The sequence below is a fragment of the Protopterus annectens genome, chromosome 12.part0 (genome assembly GCF_019279795.1).
Source record: "Protopterus annectens isolate FY-2018-M chromosome 12.part0, PAN1.0, whole genome shotgun sequence".
NCBI lineage: Eukaryota > Metazoa > Chordata > Ceratodontiformes > Protopteridae > Protopterus > Protopterus annectens.
This window is the reverse complement of record NC_056746.1, coordinates 360,415,611-360,441,993: the sequence shown is the minus strand read 5'-3', so window position 1 is coordinate 360,441,993 and position 26,383 is coordinate 360,415,611. Positions and strand designations below refer to the sequence as shown.

General features: G+C 39.5%; 1 protein-coding gene across 5 annotated transcripts in view; it reads right to left on the bottom strand.

Annotated features, from left to right (window-relative positions):
• Positions 1-26,383, bottom strand: part of NPRL3 (NPR3 like, GATOR1 complex subunit) — a 1,033,612-nt gene that overhangs the window by 854,794 nt on the left and 152,435 nt on the right. For 4 of the 5 annotated variants that reach the window (XM_044089441.1, XM_044089439.1, XM_044089442.1 and 1 more), the window contains one exon: positions 19,923-20,052. The exons of the other annotated variant lie outside the window; for it this stretch is intronic. In XM_044089441.1, coding sequence (XP_043945376.1) covers positions 19,923-20,052 — 130 coding nt within the window. The remainder of the gene's footprint in view (positions 1-19,922; positions 20,053-26,383) is intronic. 5 annotated transcript variants of the gene reach the window in all.

Here is a 26,383-nt window from a genome sequence, read left to right as displayed (position 1 = left end):
ATATATATATATATACATATATATATATATATACATATATATATTTATAGGTTAATGATGTTACATTAACATTTTAGTGCTGTATTGTTAGTTTGAGGGCTGCTGTGCTGATACAATGTATCGGAGTTTTTAAACTGGTCATGTGACCATTTACTACAAAACAATTGTCATATGACTAACTTTGTCTGATGACGTTTGGTAAATACTGAATGGAAGAGCTTATCTTTTCCCGTTTCTTTTAGTGTGGAATAAAATACATTCTTTACTACCTGTTCGCTGCCTTTTTACATTTGTGAAGTTTTGTGGTTGTATACATTCTTTACTTTCTTCTTAAACTCAGTTTGCTTTCCACTGTTAAGTTTCAAAGCAATGACAAACACATTCACATGCAAGATCAGGAGGGCCAAAGGCCCCATCCTCCAACTGAAAGAACCTAAGTGCAACCAAGGCAAACTGGCTACATCCCATGAACCACCACCACCCACTGAAATGGATGGCGGACTGAAGAAGGGAAGGCCCACTTCCATGTTCGCTGGAATCCTCACAGACCCTGGGTCCCAAATCCTAAAACTGGCAACAGAGAGTATGAATGTGAAGAGGGCTTGTCCCATGCCATCTCATGGACCAGAGCTAACTTGCAAATGAAAGAAAGTCTCAGCAAGTGGAAAAAGTGAGCAGCATTCACATCAACATAAGCAGTTCCAACCAAAATAGAGCCTAATCTTCATCTACAGCTTGGATGCCAAACTTAGACAATTCTGTCCCTCTTCATCGGAGTGCGCAATTTCTCAGCCTAAACCAGACAGCTATGGAGTAGGAGTTCAAAGCAACCATATATGTCTATCCTAATGATCTGCAAACGGCAGAAAATCTGGGAGATTCCTCCATAAGAAGCACATTCTCTACAGGAATCATGAGAAGCACAAGCTAACAGCAGCATCCCTACAAAATGATGCACAAAGGTTCTCTTCTGTCAAAGCTCCAGCCACTGCTGTTAACACCAGGATAGGCTCAGGAGACTGAAGGACCTCAAAGGTTTTGCCTGCCTCTTAGGGTGATGCTCAAATAGAAAAGGAGTCAACCACAAAGATAACACCCAGAAACAAGAAGGTAGAGCATCCCAAGAATCCCCCAGAGGCAATGGGAGGGGAGTTCCTCAAGCAAAGGATGCAATGTCACAGATATCCTAACTCTAAAAGGAAGGGGAGGCATCTCTCCCTACTAAGACACAAGGCAGCCTCAACTATCCTTTTATAACAGGTCTACCACGGTATAAAAAAGGCAAAAGAAGCAAGGAGACTGGATGAACTAGAGGAGGTTCAGAGAGTAACCAAGTAAAAGCTGTCCCCCATACTTCCAGTTTTTAACAGCTCTTCCACAGAAGTGAACCAGGAGAACTTCCTTCTCCATTTTAGAAGGTCAGCCAGAGAGTCTGGTTCAAACAGGAAGACTGGGTAATGAAGCCAAATATGTTTAGACAGTTTAGAGGTGAAAAGTTAGCAAGGGGTGCTTGACTTTACACCCAAGTGATTGTGGGGTCACTACCTTCTCCCTGCAAAGCAAGAACTCAGCCCCTTCCCAAACAACCCTCTCCTGCTAAAGGGAATTTCAAGCACAAGGCAACCCAGCCTGCTCCCTAACCTCAGACATGTCATTTTGTGCAGGCAACACAGCAGATCTTGGTCATAGGATCAGCATGATCCAAAAGACAGCAAGGCCAAGTGGGAGCCCACCTGAAAAGCTTGAGAAAGTGTAAAGAGAGGTCATCCCTGATCCCTGCTTCAACTATTGCTTATAGCACCCTGAGTATTGACTCTAGCAGGTGAGACTTGAACATGGACAGTTGAAATACATGCTACATAGCTAACAGCCATGAGCGTCAGTGTGGCAAAGGAATACACCTTCTTCCACAGCCAGTCTCATGCTTGAGGAATCCTATCCACTCACCCTGAAAAAAGAAGCTGGTCTCTGACCACTGGATGCCTGCTGAGATTAAAGGTAAGTTAGTCTTGGGGTGCTTAGATAACATGCCACTCCAATATGGTTTTGGCTAATACAAGACATCAGTCCTCCTGGAGAATGCAGCAGTGGGAGTCCAGGCTTCCAAGATAACCTCTTCAGAAGCTCACACTAGACAGGGATGATCAGGGAGATGTGGCTATGCTGCATCCCTGGGACAAATTAGAGTAGTGGCCATACAAGTCCTTAGAAGCTTCAGGGATTCCCTAAAAAGGCTATCCAAAGAGGAACCTACACACAAATATTTCATCTATCTCAATGAAAAAGACCTCTCTACTACACTCAAAAGAGTGTCAGTGGGACAAGGAATGCAGCACACTTCAACAGCTACAAACTAGGTCTTTGCAAGTACTAATTACAAGCAGTTAGACAGACCAGGACCTGCATGTGCACCTGAGGTGGCGCATAAGGAGAGGCTTAGGAGATGCTTAGAATTGACAGTGAACTGAGATTCCTAATGGGGGATTCCAAAAATAATGACTTTAACTCACACCAAGAGTCAAACACATAACTAATTTATCATATCTGGGCTGAAGATCCTGGTGAGGACGTATCCACTTGCTCCTCTTTAATTAGGACAAACAGTCCAGAGCGACTTGGGGGGCATGGCCTTTTCATGGAGTACCTATGACCTGCAAAAATGGGCGATGGTCCCACTCTCTCAGATCAAGCTAAGTAGAAACACAGATGCACTGATCAATGAGAGAAATGAGACATAAACAGACTGTGATGCACCTCCAAGGTGGGAGTTGGGGTGCATCTTTCCCAGGCCTCCAATCCTCCACAAAAACAAGAGGACTGGATGTGAATCAAGTTCTTGCCAGCTGGGTGTAATTTCTCACCAGTGAGAAGCTAAAATGTCCCCAGAAAATGTCAGCCTATGTCTTGAGAGGACTAGGCCCTAGCCAATTCTCCAAGTGAAGACACTGGGGCCAAAATTCCAGTAAATCTCTTGGGCATCAAGAGCTCCTCTCCTACCAGTCCCACAAGAAGCCTCATTTGGCATCCTTAGCATTAAGACAAGTTTCCTTCACCATGAAAATAAAAGCAAGGGCATGCAAATGCAGAAACTCTCATCAGTGTTAGCATGGCTCAAGATTTGAAATGTGCAAATAGCAAAAAAAAAAAAAAAGACTAGCATGGGGATAAGCACACATATGGTCAAAGTGTGAAACCACAGTGCACATTATCAGAGGTGTGCATCCATCTGTCAGTATGGGAACTTTCAGAATAATAATGTTAACTGCTTACTGGTGGACAAGATAGACTGAAACAGAGCCCCTATAAAGGACAATTATTCATTTTATCATGGGTTATCTTGGACAATCTTATAGGTTCATAGGTGTTTACTAGCCTAACAACCACAAAGGCCTTTTTAAGCCTAGCCATGTATCCCAAATCTCTGACAAGTTCTGATTAAGTGTAAGCATGGGCCTGGGGAGATGAAACCATTTACAGGTTAACTGTGTCCATTAGAGACATAGGTGCCAAACCAGGGATGAATTTCTGGTTTCCCATCAGATTGTCCAAGCTGCATGTGAATTGGGTTAGGGAGGAACTCCACTTCACATGGATGGGGAGCCTGTTCCATTGACATGGTAGTCACTGGGATACATACCTATCTCTCCAGCAGGTTCTATTTGCATCACAGGCAAGGTTTAAGTTTTTAGAATAAGTAATTCTGGTGCTGTTTGTTTTGTGAATATGCAGGAGGTCCATAAGAGTGGGGTCTGACAATGCCCTGTATGTCAGGCATAGATGTCCCCTCAAAAGCCTGTAGGAGACAATACAGGGATAGGGTGCAGAGGTGGTCTGCATAAGACATTTTACTTATGTCCTGTATTCTTTTAGTGAGGAACCTCTGTGGACGTTCCAGTTGTTGGATATGCCTGGTTAGGTACACAGGTACATACCAAAGGGGGCACTGTACTCAATGACAGGTCTGATGAATGCCGAATACAGTGGAACAATGACTTCCTTGGACTTAGATGCCATACCTTTGTTTATAAGTTGCGCAACACAGAATGATTTCCTCACCACTGTAGGCATGTGATGGTCAAAGGCTAGATTACTATCTCTGTGTGTCCCTAAGTCTCTGACTACTGGATCAACTCTAAGGGGTGTGTTGTAAATATGATAGTTACCAGGGATGGATGACTTCCCAAAGGATACCATCATGCATTTCTTGGCATTTAGTTTTAGTCCATGGCTCTGACACCAGATTTTTGTTTGTGTCAGCCCCTCCTGAAGAACATTTGAGTCATTGTGAGATTCAATGACAGCTCCTAATTTGCAATCTGCAAATGTAGTCAGCCAAAGACTACTGACATTGGCCATGACTTCTGAGAAGTAAATGCCAAAAAGGAGCAAACCAAGGACTGATCTCTGAGGGATTCCACTTGTGACTGGCTTCTTTGTAGAGGTGGACTCCCCAATTCTAACTTCCTGGGTCCTGTCTGTGAGCCAGTTGGCTATCCACCAGGTGACATACGAGGTTTGTACCCAACCTCTTCAGTTTGTCAACAATGCCCGGATGGGGTACTGTGTCAATCTGAGGTACCATTTCTGTTATGGTGACCTGAGTGCGTTTGGTATCATTGGTGTTTTCTTTAGCACCTGCTTTAACAAGAAGTCACCTGTCCAACAACAGTTCATTACTAGGATCTTCAACATTTCAGTCATGCAGCAACTGCTGGACAGACTTCAGATATCATGAAGCATTTACACCACCACTAGTAACAGTATCAAAGAACCAGACTATGACTGCCTTCAACAGTTACCTGTTACAATGAAAAACTGTGAAAGCACTTTGTTGAGGTGTTGCAAGCCTCAGACAATGCTAAAAAAGCAGATATTTTCAAAGGGGGTGCAGATACAAACCAGTACTGATTCAGCAGCTGACTGGCACTACTTTCCTGACCCCTGATGGGAACTGGCAGGAGGGGCCTGGCAATATGGAATCTTGACAGCAACTACAAGCAAGAGGGAAATCCCACAGCATATAAGAAATGGGTGCACTCATTCACAGACATGGTACTGTGGTGATGGCTGTGCTCATTCCCAGACATGGTACTGTGGTGATGCCTGAGCTCATTCCCAGATGTGGTACTGTGGTGACGGGTGCGCTCATTCCCAGACATGGTACTGTGGTGATGGCTGTGCTCATTCCCAGACATGGTACTGTGGTGATGGCTGTGCTCATTCCCAGATGTGGTACTGTGGTGCTGGCTGTGCTCATTCCCACACATGGTACTGTGGTGATGGCTGTGCTCATTCCCAAACATGGTACTGTGGTGATGGCTGTGCTCATTCCCAAACATGGTACTGTGGTGATGGCTGTGCTCATTCCCAAACATGGTACTGTGGTGATGGCTGTGCTCATTCCCAGACATGGTACTGTGATGATGACTGAGCTCATTCCCAGATGTGGTACTGTGGTGACGGGTGCGCTCATTCCCAGACATGGTATTATGGTGACGGGTGCACTCATTCCCAGATACAATACTTTGGTGACAGCTCATTCCCAGACACAGTACTGTGGTGATGGCTGTGCTCATTCCCAGATACAGTACTGCAGTGATGGGTGCACTCATTCCTAGAAATGGTAATGTGGTGATGGGTGCACTCATTCCCAGAAATAGTACTGTGGTGATGGGTGCACTCATTCCCAGAAGCAAAACTATGCTGACAGGTGTGCTCATTCCTAGACACTGTACTTTGGTGGCAGGTGCGCTCATTCCCAGATATGGCACTTTGGTGACAGCTAATTCCCAGACATGGTACTGTGGGGATGGGTGCACTCATTCCCAGACACAGCACGATGGTGGTGAATAGGCACACATCTGTCATTCCCAGACATGGTACGGTGGCAGTGCATAGGCATGCATCCACTCAAAGTTATGATAAAAGTCAGAGACACTCAATTAATTAATTAATTGATCATTATTACTTTGTCTGTAAGGCTGCTTAACATTACATGAAACTATCCTGAAAATAATCTTTAATTCCCCATGGAACAGAGTGTGGTAAAATGTCGTTAATGTAGGTATACGAACAAATGGATTACTGGAAGCTCAGTAAGTGTCAGAATTTCTTTCCCAACTTGATCTCATTGTGGATGCCACCATTCTAGCTCTATAGGCAGCAAAAATCTGCATTACTTGCATGCCATTACTTTAAATGTTTACTTTGGTTTTCCTCCCACTCTCTTGAATTTACCTGTCTGTTTAATTTACAGCATGACTGCCTACTTTCTTACTTTGCCTATAAACATCAATAGTGGCATCCACTTTGTGAGTACACGGCAACCCCTACAGTATTCCAATATGCAACATGCATGAGTTCATAAATGTCAGTGTCAGAATATACTACACTACCTTATATGATATTTCTGCACATCTGTATTACATTTCCTACCCTTGGAAAAAAAAGCAGAGGGGAGGGTTACACAAAGGCATGTGTATACTGTCTTACTGAGGTTAACTTAGCAACAGGAGAAAATGAAAAGCACATTTTCCTCGGTTTAACAAAAATTGTTTTCTGAACCATTTTATCCAGCACTGATGTTGGAAAAAAGCTACAGCAACCATACTCACCTACCTTCTAACATTGTCTCAGTTAAGCACGCATGCACATGGGTCTAGTTTGTTTTATCAACACTGCAGAATGTCGAGACCATATGACTGACGTTCTGAAATACTGAATATTGGGCAGTGCAGGACAAATGTTAGTACTGAGACTGTGATACAGCTGAGATCAGGGACACTGCTCTTTTCCACACTGTAGTGCAACCTCAGAGCTGGTATATATAATTAATAGGAGATGTGGGGGCTTGCCACCTGCAAACTCATGTTTGCTTTTCAGTTGCATTGCTGACATTTCAGAATGCTGATCGTATTGTATCGACCATATGTGGTTCAATGTTCTGAAATCTTGATAAAGCAAAGCAGATCCATTCACAAGTTATCTATACATGTACTGAGTGCTTCTGCACAGCAACAACAAAATCTCCTTTCTCAGTGGAAATATATTTTTAAGCGTGAATCTGAAAATTAGAGATCTCAGACACAGCAGGAAAAAAAACAACCTCATAGCTGTGGTAGTATTCAAGTTTGACCTTGGAACTTCCGCACAGTATATTTTTTAACACATGGGTAAGTAAATGGTTTCACATATGGTGCAGAAGGTAAGTTTGAAAAGAGACTACAAACTCTTCTTCTGAAGTCAAAGACTTCAACCCGAACAGCATAAATAAAACATCGACTGCAGTATTCATTAAGAACTATGAAAAAAATTACCGTATTGTATATCTTCAAGAAAACCACAGATAAATTATGAGACTCTATTCTCCAAATTAAGGAGTGTATTACATCATCAGTTTAAATCAACTTAACTGCATTACTCCATCAGTTTAAAACAATTTAACTTACAAAACTTTAATGCTGTGGATTTTGTGCTACCCCTTTATTAGCGCAGAAATTAAAAGTAGTTACATAGAAAGATGTTTTTTGTTAACTGTCAGTAAAATCTTACTCTGAGGCTGGAACATCAACTCTGATCAAGAAATAAAAAATGCCAGCTATCATACACTGAAAGTGCTAAGAAAAAAAAATGGCTATAGTACCCACACAATTATTTTAATATGGGGACCAATGCATGAAAACTGGAACTGAAAGAAAGTATCCCATCCATCCAAAGCAATGATGACACACACAAAACATAACTACTTATGTTTTATTTGAGTGCGTGTATATGTGTGTGTTCACACATGCACACACAAGATATACAGAAAAAACAGTGCTACTGTAATGAAGCTATGCCATAAAGCATTTTAAAATGCCTGTGCAAACTAACCATTAACACTGTACTGCTGAATTAAAAAAAAAAGACACGGACTGTTAGCAACACAGTGCTATAATTTGCCGACAAGCCCTGTTTGCAACATCTGATTATTATATATTTTTTTTTTGGAAGAGGGTCATATTATGCCTTGGCCTTTAAAGTTGAAGTAACAAATTATTTTAGAAAACTTCTGTAAAGCAACATTTGGCACTGCTTCTTTTTGACCGGAACTGTTGTATTCTGCTTTTGCATTTTGTCAAATGGCACACCAACATAGTTGTGGCTTGTGATAATAACCTACAGAGAAATACCCCAACATTGGCTTTGACATGGGGCAGATGGTCTGATTGTCACATTCTGCACTGCACTCTAGAGAGCAAGGGGAAAAGAAATGCACTATTAAAAAATGGGACATACACATTGTTAGCAAAACAGCACTATTATATAGTGTAAACTGCAGAGCTACAATAAGAAGCAATATACAGTGCTTGCAAATGCCTGTGCAGACCAAGTGAACTGAAAAAGATGGAACACTTACTTTCAGTAAGTGCTAATGCTTATGGAGAAGCCTTACTCTGAGATGCCCAACGCTGACAGGAGTTCCCAACAGCAGCTCTAGCATCTTGCATTATACTTTAAAGCAAGCAGAAGCTGCACACTACTTTAAAGCACCATCATTTGGCACTTTAGTACTTCTTCCTCAGAATGTCTCACAATCTGCTTTGCTTTATTAAGTTAGCGGATGAAATGCATTGTAGCACTGACTGTGCATGCCTACAGATTCAAAGTGTGATCTCAGAAAGTACTTTAGGAATAAAGTTAAGGAAAGAAGTTTTAGCCATATACAGTCAGAGCCACTTCATTCACCACTTTCATTCATAAAAGTTGACAGAGGTTAGGCAGTGTTTTCTTCAGTGAATGGCTTAAACTTAAGTAATTTAAAAAATGATACACAGCTGTTAGCAGAGATTTAGCACTAGACAACCTAGGCAGCTGCCTAAGGTCCCATGCTGACAGGAAGCTTCAGATACATTAAAAAAAAAAATTTTTTTTTAGTTTGCTAAGTGACCATGTATTGTGTACTGTCGCTTTAAGAATTAAAAAAAAAGTATTTTTCCGCTTTGCCCACATCCTGCTGCTTCCTGAGTGCACACTGAGATAGCCCAAGAGTTCAGCGGTACATTAGTTTTACTTTCAGAACGGATGCTTCAATGAAGCAGGTACTGTGAGCTGGTCAAACAGAGGTTTTACTTTCCAGGTACTGCTTTGCCCAAATCTGCAACACTGATTTAATTAAGGAGTAGAGGCTTTCAAAACTTTCCTTTGAGGATGGTTATTTGCTGCCAAGCTGCTGCTTTTACTTTCAGGACATCTGAGTGCGCGTATAAAATACTACTTCTATGATTATATCTCAGCATGTCACAAAGATGTACGCTAAAAAATAGTTGTGAATGGCTACATAAAAATAACTTGCCTGTGGGATACTAACTCAATAGCCCTAGACTAGACAGAAAAAAATACCTTACGCTACTACAGTTATAAGGCGGTATTCACCAAATTACATGCAAATAGTTTTTTTTTAACCCAAACTTTATGCTTATTTTAATAACCCACTTCATGACCTGCAGTAGCTAATTAAGCAAAATTCTTGATGGAAGGTGATTTTATGCAGTGAAAAAGTAAAGTTGCGTAAAATCTTATAACAGTAGATCCCTTCTATTCACTGTTGCAGTATTCTTTACAACAGAAATCCCCTGCCAAGGGCAGCCCGACATCCGACCAGTATACCAAAGCCTTTTGGTTGTAAAGGGTATGCCATACGTCACATGTATGCTCCCCGCACATGGCATAGGGCATAAAGGTGAAGTCCGGATGTACCATACTCATAATTGAAAAGCCCCAGTAGGAGTGATAGTCCAAGGATAAGAGAAGGTAAAAAGCACATTCAGAAGGATAAAAGGACAAGGAGAAAAGGGAAGAAGCGAATACTTCAACATTGAAGAGAAGGACATCTGCTACTATGGTAAGATTTTACACAACTATACTATGTCCTTCCATATTACTGCTGCAGCATTCTTTACAAAAGGGAGAGTGCAAAAGCTCAGGTAAAAGACTGGGAAGAGGAAGGGCCAGCAGAGCCCTCTAGGAAGCCATGGAGAATGGTCCTGGCAAAGCCAGCTCTGGCCCTAGAAACCACATCCAACTTATAATGCTTAGTAAAGGTATGCAGAGAAATCCAAGTGGCTGCCTCAAGAATAGATTTAGTGTCCAAACCCTTGAATAAAGCACCAGAAGAAGCCACATCTCTATTGAAATGAGCCTTAACAGAAGAAGGAAGGCTCTTCCCATGAAAAGAATAGCAAAAAGAAATTGATTTAGATATCCAAGAAGAAATGGTTTGCTTGGAAACAGCCAAACCAAAAGACCTAGGATGAAAGAAAACAAAAAGCTGTTCAGATTTACGAAAAGCTTTAATCTTATCCAAATAATAGCTGAGTTGACTATGCAAATCCAAGGTATGAAAAACCGTGTCACTAGCAGACTGCAGAGAAAGGAAAAAAGAGGGCAAATGAATAGACCAATTAAGAGACAACTCATTAACCACCTAAGGCATAAAAAAAAGATTAGTACGAAGAGACACCCTATCCTTATGAAGCACTAAAAAGGAGGGGCAACAGCTCAGACACTTGTCTGGCAGAAGTAAAGGCCAAAAGAAGAACAGTCTTCCAAGAAAAATGTTGCAAGGAAGCTGAAGCAGCCAAAAGGAGCCTGAGTCAATTCTTCTAAAACAAAATTAAGGTTCCAGGAAGGAAGGACAAGCTTTCTGGGAGGCCTAATGTGAAGGATGCCTTTAAGAAGTTGTGTGGCCTCAAATCTAGAGGGTAAAGGCGGGTCAAAGGAAACCAGCAGAGATGGCTGATAGGTGGACTATAACAGAAGAATATGCCAACCCACCACTGAGCAATTCACAGAAATAAAAGAGAACTAAAAGGGACATCCACAGTAAGTGGATCTAGGTTATGAGAAAGACGCCAAACAGAACATCTCTTCCATTTGGATAAGTAGGATTTCCTAGTAGTGGGCTTCCTGGCCTCCTGCAGAACCTGAAGCATATCCCTAAAAGGTGTCTGTGGGAGATCAAAACCATATCACCCACAGTATAAATTGAAGAGTGGACAAGAGGGGATGGATGAGAGATCCCTTGCCATGTGCGAGTAGGACCACCCTGTAAGGTAACTTGTGATGACTGACCTTGGCAAAATGTAGAAGAGGGAAGCAATGCTGTCTGGGCCAAAAGGGAGTCACTAGCAAGATTTTCAGAGCATCCTGTTTTATCTTGAACAGAACCTTCAGAATGACAGGAAAGGGAGGGAATGCATAAAGAAACATCCCCTTCCAAAGAAAAGAGAGGGCATCCACCTTCCAGGCCAGAGAGCATGGGACTCTGGCACAAAATAGAGGGCGTTGTCTGTTCAGAAGAGAGGCAAACAAATCTACTTGAGGAGTACCCCACTTGTGGACAATGTCCAGAAACATATCTCTGTGAAGTATCTACTTGTGGGATAGTGTTATGGACCTGCTCAGAGAATCTGCCACTATGTCCTGATCTGAGGGAATCAGAAAAAAAGCGAATTGGGTGAACGAAAAACCAAAAGCAATAGGCAGCTGTACCAAAACGCTAGCTGCCACCTCTCACAGTATAATCCAGCTGAAAAATTAGAAGCTGACATAAAATCAAGAACTTTTTAATAAACAAAAGTTTAGCGCTTTCACTCGCAAAGGCGAGCTTCCTCAGAACACAGAATTAATTGTGACAATCATTTAAATAATAAAAATGGCGCCAAAACCGGCTCATTCAATAAGTAAAGAGATACATACAAAGTATAAAATAAAATCAGTTTTGTGAGCAAATTCACATATTAAAATAATTCCACATATTATAAAAAAAATTTTTCTAAGTGATAATACAAACTGTGAATACATTTAAAACAGCTCTAATGTAAGGTATGGAACGCAAATGTAAACAATATTAATAAAACTGTTTACTCCAGAAGGAGAAGTGGCTTAATGGACAGAGACTCCCTCTGATCTGAGGGAATGTAAACTTCCTGAAGAGTCACCAGATACTGGATAGCTAGCTCCCAAACCTGAAGGGCTAACCTGCAAAGGAGATAAGACCTTGAAAGAGAATGAAAAGCCTGAAGAGCCAGCAGAAGAACTCCCATCTCTGATACTTATGTGGTCTTTGTTTGTTGAGATGACCAAAGGCCCTGTACCTTCAGAGGGCAAAAGGAGAACCCCATCCCACATCTTAGATATCTGTGAAAAGTTCCTGAGAAGGGATGGGAAGATGAAAAGGAAATCCCGGGTTGAGGGACAATTGATGAATCCATCAGTGAAGTTCCAGCTTGAGGCATGGAAGTAGAGGAACTAAAAAAATCTAAAGGCTGAGAATGCTGAAGTCAAACTGACTTTAGAAATCTCTGAAGCTTTCTCATGTGGAGCTTTGTTAGAAGTGGCATAGGAATGTTGCAAGCCATTTAACCCAGAGCCCTCAGAAACTCACTGGCTGTAATCGAAGCCAGAGGAAGAAGGGACTGAAAGAAAGCAATGTGATTTAAGGCTTTGGGAGGAGGCAGGGATGCTAGCACTGGAACAGTTTGTTTTTCTGGGTTGCAGGATCCAATGCTCAGGAGAGTCATAGGTTCATAGTACAGTACTAAGCTAAATGCCCTTGCGAGCCCTTTTAAGCCTAGCCAATTATCCCTTGTGAGACTCAAACCCAACACCTTGTGTTTGTAAGGCAAACACCTTAACCATTAGGTCACCCTCCCAACCAATACAAATAACTTCTGGAAATTTACAGTTAACCCCAGGCTCTGCAAGACAGAAATGGTAAAGTGTAGATGCTGAAGTAAGACCTCTTTGAGAGAAGGCATGAAGAAGCAGGTCACCCAGGTAGGGAAAGACCTTTATCCCCCTAAGCCTGCAGATAGCAATCACAGGAGCGAGGCATTTGGTGAATGCAGTAGAGAGGCCAAAGGGCAAAGCAGATAACTGAAAATGCCAGGAAGCAACAGAGAAATGTGAAAAGGGGGTAAAAAGCAATGTGTAGATAAGCATCCATGAGATCCAGGGAAACTAGAAAAACACGAGGAAGTAGCAGAGGAAAGTAGGTTTGAAGGGATAACATCTGAAAGGAAGGGATCTTCAAAAGGTGTTTAGCTGAGAAAGATCCAGAATGGGTCTCCAAGCACCTTCTTTCTGGGAGACCAAGAACATTCTGGAGTAAAATCCCTTCCCCCTGTGAGGAGCTGGAAGTTCTTGAATTGTTTCTTGAGCCAAAAGGCCCTGAAGCATCTCTGGAAAAAAAAAGGCAATTGCTCCTGAGGAGGCTGAGGAATGTCCAAAAAGAGGGGAGGAGATTTCCAAACCATGTAATAACCCTGGTGAATTATGGAAAGAACCCAAGAATCTTAGGTGATTATTACCCAAATAGGAAGGGAGAGGAAAAGATGCAGAAAAAGGGGAATGTGACTGAAAAGAACAGGATAATCAGACAGCACCTGGTTTGTCAGGAAAAGGAGTCTTCTGAGTAGAAGGAATTTGGGCAGTTTTAGCAGGGGACCCTTCTACTACCCTTTTTGTCTTTGGGGGGAGCTAGACTGTCTACAGACAAAGGCAGGCTTATTGGGATAATTCCTCTAGAACTCGGACACATGGGAAACAAAAATATGCTTCAACTCCTGTAAGGCCTTGCCCTTTTCTTGCAGGGACTTAAACACTCTGTAGTAGCAGCGCCAAACAAATGTTTATCATCCAGAGGAGCATTCATCAGTTTAGCCTTGATAGCATCAGGTAAAGGCTGAAGTCAGAGCCAGGAATACCTCCTCAAAACAGACCCAAAAGCAGCAGTCCTAGATGAAGCATCAGCTGCATTTAAGATTGTTTCTTTTACTTATGTATGTATTACTATTGAATTGTAATTATATAATTCTGTGGAGCTTTTCTCTCCGGGCCTCCACTGAAAATGGGCTCTTCTTGGCCCAGTGGACTTTCCCGGTCAACAAATGCAATAAATAAATAAATAATGGAATGGAGAGCTACTTGGGAGGGCATCCCAAGCAAAGCAAGAGCAGAAGCCTTCCCCTTAGAATCAGGGAGATCAGAAATAGCCTGACAGGCTTGAAAGAGAAGGGCCAAACCATACCTAGTTATGTCTGTCTGATAGTTAACAGCTCTAAAGTCTAGGGTAACAGACATATAAACCTTCTTACTGAATCTCTCCATGGTTCTGCTATCCTTAACAGACAGTAGCAATTTAGTGCAAGGCAGTAATTTGGAAGAAGGCTTATCAGAAGCCATAGACACCACAGAGGGGTCGGCACAAGGACACTTGTATAGAAACCTGCAGTCCTCAGGCACTTTATAAAACCTCGTTTTTTTGGAAGAAGGGGGCAAGAATCAGGATCCAGAGAAGCAGTAGAAAAAGCATCCAGCAAGGCAGCATGAACTGGAGGAAGAGCAGATGGCCTTGGAGACTCCATTTGCAAATTCTCATAGAACCTCTTCTGAACATCAGACACTTGAGCACAGTCCCATTTGAAAAATTCCATCATTCTGGAAAAAGTATCATGAAATGAAATCTCCTCAAAAGGAGAGTCAGGACTGATAAGACTCTTCTTCTTCAGAACCATAGTCTACTGGCCAAGGAATCCTGGGGGAATAAGTCAGGGACTTCATCAGAATCAGCAGCATCCGCCTCACAAGAATCCTGCACCCTAGCCTTTTAAGAAGGCTAAAAGACCAGGGGGGAGCAGGAACAAAAACTTCCTGTGGAGGCTTGAGAGCCTTAAGGGCATTAAACAAGCCTTGAGTGAAGTTCTGCCATTCACTCTGAGGATTTTTGGGATCAGACAAAATATGTTTATTTTTCTGCTTCTTTTTGAATGGGATGTCAGCCTTGAAAATTTTTGAATTCTCTGATCCCTGATGGCACTTCAATCATGGTAGCTGGGATCTTTCCCCTAACTAAAATTTGAGGAACACCCCAAGGCCCTTCAGTAATAATCAGCCACGATTCCCCACGTACATCCAAGGTGAACGTCTGCAGAAACTCCATGGACATGTGTGGCAATGGATCCATGTTGGCCTCCAAAGCAGTTGTGGCAGAGGAATCCAAAAAAGAAGCCGGACATTCCTCTGGGCTTTTACCAGCCTCACGAGAAATTTCTAGGGGAGACTGTACAGCCAAAGAATCAGACCTAACTTTTTTGGCCTTTTTCTTTGTAGATGGCTGGTCCTCGGGCTAGGAAAATAATTCTATGGTATGCTGAACTAACAATTTAAGTCACTGGTTCTCAAGATAAATCACTAGGGAAGAAAGCCAACTCCTCAACATCCTAGGGACAAAGGAATGACAAATCTCACAAGACGTTTGGTCATGTGAAGTGCCTAAAGAGAACAAACACTGCTTGTGACTATCTTTATGGGGAAATCTGTCGCCCGCATTAACATTCTCTCTTTCTGGATGACATGAAGCCCAACAACCAGATTACAAGGCAAGCAAAAGGTAGATAATATCAAAACCCCAATGGGGCACTTATCTGAAAGTGATAGAACCAGCAGATGAACAGCAGACCAATGATTGACAATGATGTTCAGACTGGTAGCAAATAAGTTCTGAGGATGGTACATCTGGATGTCACTTTTATGCCCTATGCCATGCACTGGGAGCATAATGTGTGTGACATATGGCATACCCTTTACAAACAAATGGCTTTGGTATACTGGCAGGATGTCGGCTTGCCCTTGGCAGAGGATCCCCATTGTAAAGAATATTGCAACAGTGATATGAAAAGACATACACTTTCTGCAAAGAACCACATAAAAAGTTCCAAAGTTTATAAGATGAAGGTGTACAAAAGCCATACTGAAATATTTGGATGATTTTTTTTTAAATGCATACAACATATTTTATCACCATCAGTTTGCATCAATAGATATGTTGTCATATTCAAAATTTTGCATTAAAACTAGATAGATTATCACCATTTAACTTTGCCTCAAGTAGATTACCACCTTACAAAGGCCAATACAAATACCTTGGCATTTGGCTTGACCCAGCCACTGACCTCCAGCACCATACCCAACTCACTAAAGCTAAAATAAACAAGGTCCTCTTTTGGGCCTGGAAAATCTCCCAATCCTCAGCCCCTCAAAAAGCGTTGCAATCAGGAAAGGAGCTCTCCTTCCCCAGTTGGAGTAGGCTTCCCTCTCACTTCAGTGACCTCCAAAAAAAACTCTTCTCCCTATAAACTACAGCTTACATTTGTGGATTCATCTGCCTGACTCCCAAAACAGGCACCACTGCCATACCCTTCCCTATCTGCAAACAGAATGCCTTCTTACAGGTTCTCTTATGTTTAACATCCTCATGGAACAAAGCTTCACCCATTCTGCACTACGGATCTCAAATAGACTCATACCAATATACAACTTCAGATCTCTGTCCAACTCTACACCCCATTAATAAACCTCCTTCACCAGCCAAAAAACACAGGGCACATATTTCCAGTACTCACCCATAAAATTTGGGAATCAATTACCGATGACATAAAATCGGGTCTATATTATAAGTCCGAAGTCTGAAAAATTTGAATCTCATGTGATCGATTCCATGTCAGCGAAGTTTTCAAACATCAAACTTAAAATATAAACAAACTAAAAACAAACAAAAAAAAACCTACCTGAACGCTCTATGCAGGGGGGACAAGCCCCCCTGCACCCCCCACTACTTAAATATACCAACTCCGAGATTGCACTACATTGAAGTGAAGGGAAATATTCCCTACGATGGTCTCCGGTGAAATGTTCGATGTTTGAAAACTTCGCTCATATGACGTCGATCATATGAGATTTGAAGTTTTCAAACTTCTAACTTATGATATAAACCCCCTAAAATCCATATACTCATTCAAACACCCCCATAATGAGATAAAACGTTTCAATGTCAACCAGGTCCCCTGAAAATGTTTCCATAAGAGCTCTATCACCTAAATCATCATCAGCAATATAATAAACCCTATTGTACCGGACACAAATTCAGCCATCTCATAATCTACTACTTTTCTTTCTACCCATCCATCTTCCTCCATCTATGACATTTTATTTTCTCTATCTTATTCAGCACATTCTACAAATATACATATATATATATTGTACAATTTTCACTATATATACATGGGTCTACTTTGATAGAAAACACATTTCACTGAAACTCATTTTGAAGCCTCATTTCACTGAAAATAAATTGCCTGAGCACTGAAAAGGAATTGCCTGAGCACAATTCACTGAAAGCTCACTTCACTGAAAACTCATTTGACTGAAACTCATTTTGTCAAAACAGGTAAATGCCCTGTTCCCCACTGTAGTGCAATCCTGGAGTTAGTATATACAGTAAGGGTGAGGGTGTGGGAGGGTGAAGCCCCCCACCTATTTTAAATGTTGTAAATCATAGACATGGATTCTTACAAGTCAAATGAATAACTCTTTCCAGTAAATAATATATACCCAAACTATGTGGGGGGGGGGAGCTACATCCCCCCAACCATATATACTAACTCCAGAATCACACTACAGTGGGGAACAGGGCATATAGCTGTTTTGACGAAATGAGTTACAGTCAAATGTGTTTTCAGTGAAGTGAGCTTTCAGTGAATTTTGTTCAGGGAATTTATTTTCAGTGAAATAAGGCTTCGATGAAATGAGTTTCAGTATATATATATATATATATATATATATATATATATATATATATATATATATAAAATAGCATATATAACTCTCCCTCTTATTCCATAAAATAAGTACAGTACAACATATTTTATAATTTTGTCTTCTCTGGTTGCATACCCGGGGCTGAGCTGAAAATGATCCACTGAAATCAGAGCTCTAAGGTCAACAACTGAATGAATAAATAAATAATACACAACGGGTGGATGGGAGGGTTATTACTTATTTCTTCAGTTTTTCATTACAGTTAAACTAAACTCCCATTTTCAGGGATCAGATGTTAGCAAGATTAAGGACCTGCTAGTATCCTGGCCTTGGCACATGTCCTTGACGGCTTGCCATTGTCAGAGTCACAAATAAAGTGTGAGGGTGAAGACAAACAGTAGCCGGACAAGGAATGTTTCACTTTTAATGCATGAAAATTAAGTTGTACCTCTACTTCACAGGTAGAGTGACTGCTTTACTTGTTTTTCTGCATCCAATTATTGTAGAAAGGACCCTAGCCATTATCACTGATAAAGTGGGAATGGGTGGTTTGTGGAGTGATGGGTAGATTTCTTATCAAAGTATTCTGCTGAAGCAGAAAAGTTCATTTTAATCTGTGAAAAGAATAAAATACCAAGCTCATAACACCCTACACTCACATCGCACCACTGGGAGATAAAGAAGGAATGCGCTTTGGTTCTGGTTAATATTGGCATTAATGGAACTTTTACAAAAGTGACTAAGAGAACAGCTTCCATGCACTATTTATGTAGTACTGCCCAGCAAGACCCTACCACCAATCTGATTTACTTATTGTTTTATTTACTTGTAAATCTGATAAACCCTCTATGTACAATTCTCTCCTTTTAGGAGTTACCAAGGAGCACTGTCCCATTAAGTAATTTGCTCAAAGTCACAAGGAAGGAAATGGAGTCAGAGGGATTCAAAGCCAGGACTAAAAGATGCAGTAGAAGTTCATCTCTCTCCAATAAAATGTCAGACAATGTATTAAACATATATACATACCTACATGTTAACAAAAACAACAGAACTCACTGAAACAGTCAGAGATACATGTCAACAGAAGCTGCCCGACTGTACCCAGTACTGTTAATGTAATGTGATTATTAAAAACAGCACACAATCATAATAAAACAAAAGTAGGAATGTGGCATCTTAGTATCTAAATATTTGTCTTGAGAGCTCCAAAGCAAAGACAAAGGTTAAAGAGGACTGAAGATCCAAAATTAGGTTGACTTAATTAGAAAGCTGATAAGCACAATTAACAGTAAGGCTGTTCCTTAAATAACAAGTTTAAAACTTCACTGTTTCACACTATTCTGTATTTCTTATTCCCACCATTCTGTTATAAAAAAATAAAACTTTAAAAGGGATAGTGGATTGGATTAGATGATAGTAAGTATCAGCAAGGAAAATACTGACATGTGAAGCCATCATAAACAACTTGAAACATTATGCATCAGATCATAATCTCTGACAAGTGGAGAGTCCACAAACGTGAGGTATATGGTCTGATTTAGCAGCATTTTTAAAACATCTCTCTTGTGTGTGTTTTCTAAACATTTACTTGATAAAAGCCTAATGATGCAGGATCTGCACCACCAGAACAGGACTTTTTCTGTTCAGAAGGCTGTCTAGGAACCACCTAGCCAGTAAGGTGAGGGGAAACAAACTTCCAAAGGTCCAAACACCTGCTGTCTAGGAACCACCTAGCCAGTAAGGTGAGGGGAAACTTCCAAAGGTCCAAACACCTACTCACCCAACATAGGGAAAGGGCATGGCAATGTAACCTCACCCCCTTATGGACACTGAGGTAGATAAAGTGGGAAGGAAAGCATGTTAAGAACATGCATGACCAGACTGCGAACAAGACAGTGAATGCCTACGGCCACAAAAAGGGGATGGGAACCAAGCAGCAGGCTATTAAAAATATGCTACCACACCACCAAGGCATGATGGATGTCTGTTCCAAATACACCTCCACAACATGGAATGAATCCAAAGGGTGGTACTCTGCAGTCAAGAAGGGTAGACATAATTAATAAATGACTGCCTTGATGAGAAATAATGTTGTGCTATAACATGGAAAACTGCTTTGAATCAAAACTGTACCTAAAAGTGACAAATCAGAATTTTCAGTAACCTTCTTAACATCGTGAGGTAGTCTGACAGCAAGAGAACAGAGTTCTACAGAATTTCTGAATCTGCAATGCAAAAATGAGAGCCTTTTACAAGACTGGCTGTTGTGATCTGATGCCTACCTGCCCATGAGCATGCTGCAGCAGAGTGGGATGGCCAACAAATCGCACGTTGTCTATCTTCAGCTCAAATTTCTTCCCGCACATGTCAGATTTTGTAGCCAGAATAGTCGCAAGGATGACATCAGAAAACCTTTTCACAAACAGGAAGTACGTAAAAAGAAAACAAGTTACAGTCTAACTCTGTCAAGTTATGTACGAGGTTAAAGTTCCGAAGCAAGTCTTTGTCCTGAGCTGTAAATTAAAGTCAATTAGTGTTAATTATCTGGATGCACGCCAGTAATACAACACAAACATTATTTTGCATAATTAATGCGATCTTCAACATCCAAGTGACAAAAGACACAGAAAGCAGGTGTACAAAGGGAGAAAGATGAAAGGGATCGTGCAGATCAGTGTATGACATGCTGTAGGAAGTGAAAAAGATGCAGATCACAAAGTGATCCTACCTTCTCGAAGCATCAAAACTACCTTAACTCCAATTCTTTAAGGGTGCAAACAAAATACTAGACCAAAATGAAGACTATTAGATACCTAAAACACAAACAGTATTTGCATAAATGGGTTCATATTCTACAGCCCAACCTCATATTAAATTTCTGGAGTCCTTTAATCCACTAATTTTTGATTAACTTTGATGTATCCTTTTACTATAAAACACAGTATGGGAAAACCATTTTAAAATTTGCAGCAATATCAGAAAAAAGTATGTTATATCCATCAGCTGTCTTCATAGACTGGATCCATTTCTCTGACAGAAATTATATGACTCAGTCATTCACAGTTCTCCTTCCTAAACGATGGTATGGTGCCATCTAATACACTTCTCTCCATAAGATACCAACTGTGCATTCTTACATACTATAACCAAACAAACTGGTCAGAGGGGGTCTATGGCAAAACCAGACCAAAAAAGAAGCTGAGAAGGGGACTATGGCAAAACCAGACCAAAAAAGAAGCTGAGAAACTGTATCTCTAGCTACAGTGCTCATAGTTCATTTAAGTTGATATACAACACCATTACATATTAATGTTTCATCCTTAGATGGCAGAATTTCTACAACTTCTGGTCAATTTACACAGAGAACAAAATCCATGGTACAATCAGGATCAAACAGCCAAAGAAGAGGAACATAATGAATTTAAAAAAGGGAATACAATTCCTAGAGACGAAAGTTAGTCTGACATTTAAATCCACATCTCCAGGTCCAGAGCCCAGCACCTTAACCAATCCACAATATCACATTAAACCCAGAGACTGCATTCAGTCAGGAAAGCAAAATAACCTACCTTCTTTTAAGGACTACTTTACTGGTTTTGCTGACATAACCATAAACATTAACAAAATAAGCATGCTGAAATGTTCAAGGAAGCAGAGTCCAAATTAGAAAGAAATATTTTAATCTCCAAAGGTTAAAACCATACACTGTATGTTTAACTCCAAAAATACAGTGTTTTTGTCCAAAGCATAAGACTTCATCAGAACTAAGTTTACCCAACATATTGCTTTTATACTAACAATAAATGGCTCAGTGATAAAATATAATTAAATAATTGATTGATGCCATATTTAGAAACTCAACTGAAGCAGTCACTACATATAAAAAAGCTTATAGAATAACATTTAATTCCTTAAAGGGACATATACATTCATCTATAACATACCTCGCCTACGAAGGCATATAAATTTAACAAGCATTGTTAAACAGCATAATCCATACCATTACCTCTGATTATTAAATGCTGCCAATTATTTCTAAATAAATACTATTTAAAATAGAAAATTAGTTAGAAGTTATTAACATTAATTCATAAAGGGACTACACCGACTTCTTCTACAAATAACTTTTAAGTCATAAAAATAAACTTATAAAGGCAATATAAATATGAATTCATAAACCATCTCTTTTTATTGAACATGTACTAACAGTAAAAAAATGCAAAGGGTTAATAAACTGTTCGGCTTCTACTGGCAATAGCTACTGTGTCCAGTATCCAGTGACTGCCCTGTGGTACATACAAGTAACCTGAGGGGTACAAACACCTGTAACTCTACAAATTAGCTGAATAAAGTTAGTAGATCCTTCCTACAGCTTGGTGATTGTAAAAAACACTACTGCATTCAACCCACAGCATCTGTGACATTTAACTATATGGTATTATCATGAATCAAAAAATGACGCTGGTGTCCAAGAAAACGGGAAGACCACACCAAAAAGACTTAACGCTGATTTATTTATGTCAAATTATTTAGCGTTTTCACCACTAATATCAAAGCAGCTTCATCAGAGAAACAATTTAAAAAAAGGCGCCAAACCTTTTAAATAAAACAAGAGGGAGTATCAAAACACGTCACTTCCTTACAATATCAAATATAAGTCAAAACAAATAGTTCCAAACCAAACATACAGTAATATACATTCAAACTGAACATCTCTCATTTGAAAATAACAGTACTATAAGTTATATTACTAGAAAAACTTTACATTGTATCCATTTAAATTTTTCTTAATAAGAATAATTTCTCTTAGCAAAAGTGATAATAAAAGATCATTACGACTAAACAATCAATAAAAAGGGGCCTAAAATTACCATAGAAACCCTATGAAATCTGTGATATTTTTCAAAAGATATATATATAATACTTTTTAAAAAATTTTTTTTGTATATGCATTATATCCAAAAGTAATAACAACATATAAGTATACTTTTAAATAATGAAGTTTATCTCAGAAAAAGACTTGAGTTTAAGAACCGGTGAAATATTACAGTTTTCATTCAGGCCTGGGAAGTTGAATGCATCCAATTTGAGCTTATAATTTAGCATTACTCTGTTCATATTAATACGCTTATTGCTGAGATTAATCAACTTGACAGTGATATTAAATTTGACATGGACTTTGTCAGATTTAAATTTGACTACAACCGCATCTTTACCAGCATAGATGCGGTAATGACTAAATTGAAACTAAATAAGTCAAAAAAACTTTCTAGGGACAGACTGGCATATCAACATCATAAAGCCTACCCTAAACTTTTAGTAGCTAGTCCTCATGAAGTACTTTCAGATAATGCTACTCCTCTGTCAGGGAATAACACTCAGGATCCAGCATTGTCTACTGAAAATAAGGCACCTGAGGAAGCTTCATCTGGGCCAAGGCGGAGCAATAGAATTAGAGCAAATAATTTGAATAATGGTCCGCAAAGCGGACCACCTCCTGCAAACCGTAATAACAACAATAACGGTTTTAGCGCTTCTAATAAAAGTTTTTAGGTCAACGCAACAACCGACAATACAGGGGCAGAAACAGGAACTGGAACAATTAATGGATTTTGAACACTTTGAAAGTGGTGATGGTTCGAATGATGTACCACCAAATATTGTGTTCAACAACAAAGGTGACTTTAAAATTTATAATTTTTCTAGTGTTGTCCTGGACCCTGAACTAGTTGAGTTGCTTTCTCTTGGCAATACTTTTGTACCTTCCAGACAGTGTGACTTAGCAAAATTGATTATAGACCTTAAATGCTTTGTTCGCAAATTGAATTTGAAATTGTTGTTTAGCAATGACACTAATGATTCTATTCCTTTGTTGAGATTATCTAGTACATTTAACCCCCTCTCCACCCCGGACTGCTTTTATTTGAAAAGACTTGTGAAATTGATATTAGACATGTGAGCTTATTTAATAATTTTTTTAAAGCAAATACCTCTAATATTTCGAAAGAACAAATTGCAGCCCTTAACAGCTTATGTCAATCATCAGTTAGAGTTGTAAAACCGGACAAAGGGGGTGGTTTGGTTATTTTTGAAAAATCGCAATATGTAGAAAAAATGCTTTTGGTACTGGATTCTCCTGCATATAGTGTTTCATCTCTCAATGAAATGAACTGTTCATATAAAAGACTGAGGGGGTATTTAAGGGACCTTTTTCTTTCAGGAAAAATTGATGTGGACACTTATAACTTTATTGATATTACTTCTCCAAAGGTTCCAGTCATGTTTGGAATACCGAAGATCCACAAGAACCTCATGGATCCCCCTATGAGGGCACTAGTGGACGGGAGATCTTCCATGACACACCCATGTTCACGTTTGATTGATACCATCCTTTCTAAATATATTAAGACCATTCCGAGTATATGTAAAGACTCTTGGTCTTTTTAAGATAATATCAACAGTATCAACTTCGACAACTCCTTTAATTTTCTCACAATAGATGTTGTCGATTTATACACATCGATACCCCACCAAGAGGCTATAGAATGGATAGGTCTTATGATGGGTGAATTAAATGCTCCAAAAAGTGAAAATGATGTTGTCACAGAATTGTTGGATATAGTGCTTACATCTAATTTTTTTATCTTTGAAAAGGAATACTACCTTCAAAAACAGGGTGTGGCTATGGGCTCACCCTGTGGTGCCAGTGTGGCGAATATGTTTATGGCATATTGGGAGAAACATAACATCTTCAATAAACCAGACTTTATGCAAAATATCAGATACTATACTAGGTTCTTGGATGATGCTTTCATACTTTTCCAAGGTGATGCTTTTTTAGCCCAAATGTTTGTGAATTTTCTTAATGAATCGACTGCTTTTCTTAAATTCACACACAGATTTTCTAATGGGGAGATAGACTATTTAGATGTTAGACTGACCAAGGACCCCCTTAACCACAGGTTTTTGTCTGCAATTTTTAGGAAAATCACTTACTGCAACTCATTCCTGCACTTTTCGAGTTCTCACCCCTTTAAGCAAAAGCGGGCCATAGTGAAGGGGCAATTGGTCAGGGCGGTGAGGATGTGCAGTACTCTTTTCGACTTCCGTAAAGAGTGTGAATTTTTGAGGGACCTTTTTCTAAATCGTGGTTACCCCTCTACTTTAATAGATGATTTAACCCATGAAGTTGAATTTAAGAGATTGCAAGGTTTTTATAAACCTCTTCTCAATTATGAAAATTCTATACCAATGGTGTCACTAGAGGATACCATACATATCATGTCTGACATGGATCGCTCTTTGACTCCCCCCATTGTAGATAAAGAAAATAAGAGTTTCTTATCTTTGAGCTTGGTCACTACATTTAACAATAATTCTCAACAAATTTGGGAAATTATTCGCAAAAACTGGCATTTTATTTCTAGCAATTCTTTAATATTGGAAAAACTAGGGCCCAGACCTACAGTTGTGTACAAAAGAGGTAATAATATTAAGGAATTATTACAAAGGAATTCTGACCTAAACTTCTTTAATAGACAGAAGGAGACATTTATTTGCGGTTTTTGCAATTGGTGCAAAATGCTCCGAACAGGGAATACATTCTGTATCAGAAATAGGAAATATGAAATCAAGTATAAGATTAATTGTGAAACGAAGTCTATTGTGTACATTGCAATGTGTAATTGTTGTTTGGCTTTTTATATCGGTAAAACCGATAGAAAATTTCGTGAACGTATCTATCAGCACATGTACGCTATTAAACATGGTAAATGTGAAAATGCTTTAGCCAAACACATTATTAACAATCCGGGGCATAGTTTCCAATTTATGGCCATTGATCACATCCCATTTAGTATTCGGGGAGGTCCATTCTCCTTATTATTGGAGAATCGGGAACTTGAATGGCAGCTCAAATTGGATGCATTCAACTTCCCAGGCCTGAATGAAAACTGTAATATTTCACCGGTTCTTAAACTCAAGTCTTTTTTGAGATAAACTTCATTATTTAAAAGTATACTTATATGTTGTTATTACTTTTGGATATAATACATATACAAAAAAAAATTTTTTAAAAAGTATTATATATGTATATATATCTTTTGAAAAATATCACATATTTCATAGGGTTTCTATGGTAATTTTAGGCCCCTTTTTATTGATTGTTTAGTCGTAATGATCTTTTATTATCACTTTTACTAAGAGAAATTATTCTTATTAAGAAAAATTTAAATGGATACAATGTAAAGTTTTTCTAGTGATATAACTTATAGTACTGTTATTTTCAAATGAGAGATGTTCAGTTTGAATGTATATTACTGCAGGTTTGGTTTGGAACAATTTGTTTTGACTTATATTTGATATTGTAAGGAAGTGACGTGTTTTGAGACTCCCTCTTGTTTTATTTAAAAGGTTTGGCGCCTTTTTTTAAATTGTTTCTCTGATGAAGCTGCTTTGATATTAGTGGCGAAAACGCTAAATAATTTGACATAAATAAATCAGAGTTAAGTCTTTTTGGTGTGGTCTTCCCGTTTTCTTGGACACCAGCGTCATTTTTTGATTCATAGTTTTGGATTGTTTTTTGGTTTTAACATATGGTATTATCAGTTTAGTGTTGGTGCTTAGTGTTCACTATGCGGTATAAATTAAAGCTACAGTGCGCAGTCAGAAATTATGTGAAGTTAGCAGTACTTTGTACACTACAGCCAAGTCCATCTTTTCACTAAATGGTGCCAGATTAGCT